The sequence below is a fragment of the Mandrillus leucophaeus genome, unplaced genomic scaffold (assembly GCF_000951045.1).
Source record: "Mandrillus leucophaeus isolate KB7577 unplaced genomic scaffold, Mleu.le_1.0 Scaffold209, whole genome shotgun sequence".
Taxonomy (NCBI): domain Eukaryota; kingdom Metazoa; phylum Chordata; class Mammalia; order Primates; family Cercopithecidae; genus Mandrillus; species Mandrillus leucophaeus.
In genome coordinates this window covers 3,792,173-3,799,937 of record NW_012102132.1, presented here as the reverse complement: position 1 = coordinate 3,799,937, position 7,765 = coordinate 3,792,173, and the positions used below count along the sequence as shown (strand labels likewise).

Below are 7,765 nucleotides of genomic sequence, written 5' to 3'. Positions count from 1 at the left end.
TCTCTGGGCCTCGCGGCCCCACTCGAGCGTCCTCGGCACCGAGGGCTCGCGGGTCCTGAGGGGAGGAGAAGATCCCGGGGCTGGGCACTGAGCTCTTGGGCGCCCCCACCCCCGTTTTCGAAGCCCTCCACGCTGCGGCCGCTATCCCCTCCGGACCATGGCCGACGACGACGTGCTGTTCGAGGATGTGTACGAGCTGTGCGAGGTGATCGGAAAGTGAGTCTCCACGCGAGGGAGCGGGAGTGTGGAAAAATGCATTTCAGTGATGCCCCGGTCTTCCCGCACCCCCTCCGGGCCTGCCCCCTGCCCTCTCTCCTTCCCCTCTTCCCCTCTTCCCCTCTCGTCCTTCTCATCTTGGAGTATTTATAGACGTGTACCTGGAGCTCCTGCCAGGCGGGGGCCTGGGGGTTCTCAGCGGTCCATTGAGGCCACCGAGCCGAGGCTGGCCACCCCGTAAGGCGTGGGGCCGGCTGCCTGCATTTTATCTGACGGTTGCACAGGGACGTGGCACAGCCGATTTTATAGTTGCTTCAGTTGGGGTTTTTGTTACCTTGCATGTGCCATAGACCATTTTTGAAAAGAGCAGCTTGCATTTCCTTTGCTTGTGTGGTGAGAGAGAGAGAGTGAGTCCAGGGTTTTAATTGTGGGGTGTGTGTCTATTGTGCGGGATATTAGACAGATGCCTTTGTGTACACCCCATGCCCGGATTGGAGGGGATCATTTAAGACCGGGTGCGTTCAGTTTCAGCACATTCCCTCCTGGTGTACATGAACGTGGAAAGAGTTGGGGGCATTCGAATTTTTAAAGCTTCGTTATGCAATGACTGTTCAATCAGTGCTCGAGGCTCCCCTCGACTGTTGTTGGGATGGTGGTTAGCGTGGTAGAGCCGTCTGCTTTGAGTCACCGGGCTGGTCTAGAATATAGAACTGACAGTCCAAATGCTCATCCTTTCATCTGTGTTGTATAATTACGCTGGGGAAAAGCAGGGAATCAGATTAATCACAGTGCTGATTGAGAATTAAATCTGCAGTTCCTCATCTAATTGTCCATTCCTTAAATCTATTTTGAATAGTTTCCTTTTCATTCTTGTCAAACAGTATTCCAAGTGCACAATCCTGCTAATTTGCTTGTGAAGGAAATGCTGGCAATCTGAAGTTGATTTCCTAACACAGCGTGTATTCTGTGGCTTTAGAAGTTGAGGAGATAAGATTTAAGAGCAAATTTTTGCTTAATAAGGATCGCTAGAGCTACCATTGAAATATCTTACCTCTTTTTTTTTTTTGGAAGCGGTGCTTTATTGTCTATTTTAAGGTCCACAGTTGGGAAATGAAACCAAGACCTTAGAGCAGTTGGCCCTATCTCTTTTAAGTTGTCTGCAGTACACGATTTCAATTTGAGTGCTAATTTGTTTCCTTTTCTTTCCATATTGAGGTATTACAGTGTTGCCTCACATGGTGAAATTGTGGGTAGAGCTTGCTACACACTTTACTCAGACCCAATTGATATGAGGACATGTTACTCCTTGCCCTATTGTTACATGACCAGCCAGACTGTTAAAAGGAAAGTATCCAAATGTGTCCTGTTAAAGTGGTTGTGAAGTGTTCTAGAACAGCACTGTCCAAAAGATATATTATGAGCCACATTTGTAATTTAAAATTTTCTAGTAGCCACATTTAATAAAAACATACAGGTGCAATTAATTTTACTAAAATATTTTATTTAACCCTGTAGATCCAAACTTAACACTTAAACATGTAATCAGTATGAAAAAATATTAATGAAGTATTTTACATCTTTTATGCTAAGTCTTTGAAATCCCAATGTGTATTTTACACTAACAGCACATCTCAATTCTGACACTAAGCTACATTTCTGATAAAAATCAGAAATACTTAATCTGTATTTAGGTTTCATAAAATGTGCATTTACAAAAGTAGATTCACATACCCAAGTTACCCAATATACGTACCCAATATACATAAAAGTTTTCCAATAACTGAATCAAGTACGTTTTTCTAAATTTAAATTTTAATTAATTAAAATTAAATAAAATTCAAAATTCAGTTTCCCAGTCGGACCAGCCACGTTTCAGGTGCCTAGTAGCCACATGTGAATAGCACAGTTCTAGAGAGAAAAATGTATCAAAAATCTCCTTGGTTTCCTCATTCTTAGCAGCACCCAGTGAAGATAAATTAGGTGTTTCCCAAGAGCCTCCAAATGACCGTATGTGTGGGTGAATTACGTTTGTTGCATCTTAGTTATAGCTGATGTAAACGAACTAACAAAGTCATAATTGGAAAATGTGAGATTAAAATGTTCATTATATTGTGAAGATGGAAAATAGCCATCACTGAATCAGTTTTGGTAACCAGTTCTGATTCCTTAAGGTCTGGAAGGGCGATGATGTGATCTCTTTGGATATCAAAAAGAAATGGTCAGAATCACATTAACACAGTCAGTATTCCGCTGATTTGTAATTGATAGAATATTTTCAGGAAACACCCCTGGGAGAAGAAAATTCATCTTTTCTGGCTGTTTCAGAGCTGCATAAAGAGGGGCAGCAAGCTAATTTTGAGGTGATAGGTACTCTATGGCTACCTTAACTACTATGAACTGTGAAATCTCATTCATATTTGAAACCAATTCAAATCTGACTTGGTCAGTGCCAATTATAAAATGCCATTACGTGAAATAATGAATTCAAGCTAGCCTTATTGTTAAAGAATGTAATAATAGTGTTCCTCAACCTGAGTAAAGGTTGAAGGTTTCTCTAGTAAATTGTCTTAGTATATATTGATCTGGAAATTGAAATTAGCTTGAGATTTTCTTGCAGGGACCTTGACAGCATACATTTTTAACTTAGAATTTGTTCACCTCTGAATTTGAACAGAAAGCCCTTGAAGATGTTCGCATGTACTGAAAACCTTTTTATTGATTTCTATTCAAGTTCTATGGAATTTTGTTTTCTTTTTCACCAAATTAGTATCACAAGTTGTTTTTCACCACTAGATCTTAATAGGTTTAAATTTTTACTAAGGTACTTTAAAATAGATTTCACTTTTCAAGACTAATTGACCTCCCACTCACTCCTCTACCTACGCAACCACCTACTCACTTACCCTCTGTGTACTTGGCCTTAATTGATGGCATAAATGAAAGTTCTCGTCTAATTTAGACCCTTCAGTGTGTTTTTTTTCCCGTTGGTTGAGAAAGACAACTTCTAGAGTTAGTGAGGTTTTGAAATATAAGATCATTATTTGGAATATGTTTTCTTTCCAGTGGCTGCAGCCTTTACCCTTGTTAAAGCTGTCTTTGAGGGAACATGTGCCCAATTTGTTACAAATATTGGAAGGATGTCGTTTCCCTTTTTAAAAATTAAAACTCTTTTCCCTGTGTTTCTCATTTTTGAAAATCTTGCAGAAACTCCTTTGAATGCTTGTTAGTTCTGTAACATTTTCTACATAACTATCTTTCAAATGACTGAAACAAATCTCCAATAATACGACCTTATCGTAGTCCCAAAACTTCTTGTCTTAGCAAATGTAGCAATTACTGGAAAGGAAAGGCGTTATGCAAATAAGGTTAATGACTAATTTTTATGTCATGATCATTTACTGTATCTTTTACAAGTATAAGTAAGTGTACAACCGGTAATACTACATGAAGGAAATTTAAGACAATTCATCCAAATTAAAACATAGAAAAATGCCTACTTTCTTGGTACAGCAGTGTCTATGAAAGAATAACAAAATACACACCATTTTTACCTTGTGTTGGTACCTTTGCCGTATTATTTAGTAACCTGTAGCTTCTGACTTTCCTGCTCTGATAGGACATACACTAAAATTGGAATGATGCAGCATGACCCTTGCTTAAGGATGACATGCAACTGTGTGAGGCATGCTGTATTTGCTTACACCTCGAGAGCACTTATATTTAATTACAGTTACTTATTTATGGATCTCTCTAGTTCACTAATAAGGAGCTTCTTGAGGGCGGGGAATGTTTCTTACACATCTTTCCCCATTAACACAGTGCTTGCAATGTAACAGCCTTTCATTAGCTGTGGAATGAATTGAGTAGTTTTAATAAAATCTCATTAAAAGGCAAAAAAGCATGTTTATCAACCTCAGAGCAATTATTGTCCCAAGAACCTGCATTAAAGTAGTGGTTCTCCACCTGGCTGCATATTAGAATCATCAGGGGAGCTTTTAAGAAAGATCAATGCCAGAGCCCTGTGTCAAAGCAGTGAAATCCGAGTTTCTGGGAGTGGGTCCTGGTCACTGATATTTTTTAAAGCTCTCTGTGTGATTCTAATGTGCAGCTCTGATGGGGAGTCATTGGCTTAAAACTTAGATTATGTGTGTAATATTTTGGGATTGGCTTTTCAGAGGCTTGCAATTCTTACAAAGTGGAATAAACTCTTTTTGGAAGGTATCGAATGAAGCTAAATGGCTAAAACATGGATTTTATCTTCTATGCACTTGTGTTTCTCAGCCTTATTGTGTAAGAATTTAGTTTTAGCTTGTGTTTGGCTTTGATTTCTTTGGCCTTTTAAGATCCACATTGATTTATGACACTCATCTAATGCTAACATGGCGATTGTCTGATGTTTGGAACAACACAGAACAAGGATTGCTTCAATAACAGTTGATGATGGTTTTCCACTATAATGGCTTGATTTAATATTAAGAAATTTATCAGTTTAGTATGGATTGTGTTTGTACATACACTCTATTAAAAGAGTATGGTTAAGTTGCTTGTATGCTTTAAATTACATACTTGTGATTCCAGTAATGCTATTAGCTGGAGAATTGAGTTAATGCAGTCTTTATGTAAATACTGGATTAATAATATGTAAAGTATATAATTCAGCATACAGAAAAATTCAGCTTTACTAATTTGTACTAATTACTATGACTTTCACATGTATTGATTCATGCAATGATTTGGGTTTCTAGTACCATAGGGAGAATGTCGCATTGTGTTGAAAAAATGTTTCCTGGAAATTTTAACTAGACTTTGTAGGTAAACTAGTTTTTAATGTTAGGAAAAGATCAAGTGTTTGCCTGAAGGAACCAAGAATTTTCCAGAAATGAGTAGATATTCCAAAAATACCAGTGATCGTGAAAGAAGTGCATGATCACAGTGACAGCCAAGTAACAAGGTAAAAGAAGTAATCAGCAGCTAAATTGTTGGTAGCCCAGAAAGAATGCAAGCCATGGGAGTTAAGCTGTACCTCTACAGAGGAAAAACCTTTTGAACTCAGGATGTAGATCCTACAGATAGCAGGCCTCAATGGGAGTAGGGAAGCAATATTGATTCCTGATGACGGAGTTTGATCCTAGGACCATTTGGAGGGAGAACAGAGCTACTCCGTTGCTTTTCTGCATGTATACAACCTTCTCGAGTCTCTTCATGTCTGCTTTTTACAGATTGCTTTAGGGCATGTTGTTTGAAGTTGTCTTCATAAATACTTCCTGTGGACTCCCTTAATTTTTATGACCGTAACACGCTTCTATGTACTTGACATAAGCAGTTCAGCTCCCTCCATTTTTTCCTTGTATCTGCAACAGTTTCACCTGATGAACTATGTCTCAAATGTCCCTAAATTGTGTTCCTGGATATTTCCTTTAAGCTGAAAATTCTTCTGTCTCCAGCTGTAGTTCTACTCAGTACATTAAAGAAGCAGGTATACCTTGCTTCTTGAGATTATTCTTGAATTATTACGTTTTTGTAAACATTTTCACATTTTAAATGTGGTAGGAGTACTGACTGCATTTAAAGGAACTTTGACATAAGGTTGTTTAAAAAGCTTTTATAACTTAAAGCTTACTTTGTAAAGGGAATTGACATTTATCCCTCTAATGTTAGGCATTTTGGATGTATTATTTCATTTAATCGAACCCATTTTACAAAGAACACTGAGATTCAGAAGGAGTGATCAGTAATTCACCCAAGATCACATGGATTCCAACACGGTTCCATGGTTTTAAAGTCTATTCATTTCGTGCTGCATTCTGCTGCTAATTCAAGTTGTGAAAATACTGCGTTGGATTTTCTTAAAGACACATGTCTTCATTTTCAGAGTTTCTATACTGCAAATTTTAGTTGTTTGACTTTCTGGTTAAATTTCTTACCTCTTCAGTAGAGGTTCCATATACTATTTATTCTTTCATCTGTTTCTTTTTTATTTTTGTCTTTCTCTTTAATAAAACATCAGCATTTGCTACCAAACTAACTGGTAAATCTATGTATTGTTTAGCAATGAAAATACAGACTCTTGGCCATCTGTCCAAAATATAATTTGTTTTGGAACTTTCTCTACTCCTTTTACTCTCCAGATTTTTTCTTTCATTTCCCCTGCCCCAGCAGACAGGATAGTTGATTAATTACTCCTAACTTGCCAGACTAGAAGTAATAAGGTTTCAGAGGTAGATGTTTGTTGGGAGTGGGGTGGAGTGGTTTCCAAAGGATAGTTATTCCTGTATCCTGTGATAAAAATACGGAAATTGTTCTCTATAATTCTGAAAACCATGTAGTGAGCTGCAGCTGCTGAGTCTGTGAGCTGCTAGCTGTTTGCCAGCACTGTACACCTTCAATAATCAAGAGACTGAGTTAACTATTGCAGAGCAGGTACCTGACCCCAGCCAACAAGCTGATGGGGTGTGCTGTTCTCACATTTTTTGGTTTTATTTTTTAGTTGCAAATGACAGTGAAGATTCTAGAACCACCAAATATGGCTCTGGATTTATGCTCTAGGATTTAAGATGCTACAGAACTTGCTCTCCTTTCTTTCTGTCCTGGAGCCACTATGGTATTGGTTGTAGAGCCCGAGTTAGTATAGAGTATCTGACTTCTACCCTGGGAAAATTTCATTTCTGAAGCTAGTTTGTTTTGAAGTTAATATGTATTTCCAACATTTAGATTTAACAATTTTGTGTTACTTTTCTTTATTAATTAGTTTTTATACAGTAAATTATAAAAGTAATGATGCACATAGTAAATTTTATTTTATTTTATTTTATTTTTTTGAGATGGAGTCTCGCTCTGTCTTCCAGGCTGGAGTGTAGTGGCACGATCTCAGCTCAATACAACCTCCGCCTCCCGGGTTCAAGCGATTCTCTTGCCTCAGCCTCCCAACAAGCTGGGACTACAAGTGTGCACCACCGTGCCCAGCTAATTTTTTTATTTTATTTTTGACGGAATCTCGCTCTGTTGCCCAGGCTGGAGTGCAGTGGCGCAATCTTGACTCACTGCAAGCTCCGCCTCCTGGGTTCATGCCATTCTCCTGCCTCAGCCTCCTGAATAGTTGGCACCACAGGCGCCCGCCACGACGCCCAGCTAATGTTTTTGTTTTGTTTTGTTTTGTTTTGTTTTTTGTATTTTTAGTAGAGACGGGATTTTACCATGTAAGCCAGGATGGTCTCGATCTCCTGACCTCGTGATCCGCCCGCCTCGGCCTCCCAAAGTGCTGGGATTACAGGTGTGAGCCACTGTGCCCGGCCTAATTTTTGTATTTTTAGTAGAGACGGGGTTTCACCAGGCTGGCCTCTAACTCCTGACGTCAGGTGATCCACCTGCCTTGGTCTCCCAAAGTGCTGGGATTACAGGCGTGAGCCACTGTACCCGGCTGTAAAATTTAAAATATAGGTGATACAAAGATAAGCAGTGAGTCTGTCTCAATTCTCCTATCATCCATATCCCCATTCTCTAGAGGTAACCATTGTTCAGTTTCTTCTACATCTTTCTGGAAGCTTTTTGT

At 39.0% G+C, this 7,765-nt stretch overlaps 1 protein-coding gene across 4 annotated transcripts in view; it reads left to right on the top strand.

Annotated features, from left to right (window-relative positions):
* The window catches only part of CASK (calcium/calmodulin-dependent serine protein kinase (MAGUK family)), a 405,996-nt gene continuing 398,231 nt past the window's right edge, over window positions 1–7,765 (top strand). For all 4 annotated transcript variants that reach the window (XM_011980193.1, XM_011980192.1, XM_011980191.1 and 1 more), the window contains exon 1: window positions 1–216. In XM_011980193.1, coding sequence (XP_011835583.1) covers window positions 158–216 — 59 coding nt within the window. In that variant the 5' untranslated portion in view covers window positions 1–157. The remainder of the gene's footprint in view (window positions 217–7,765) is intronic.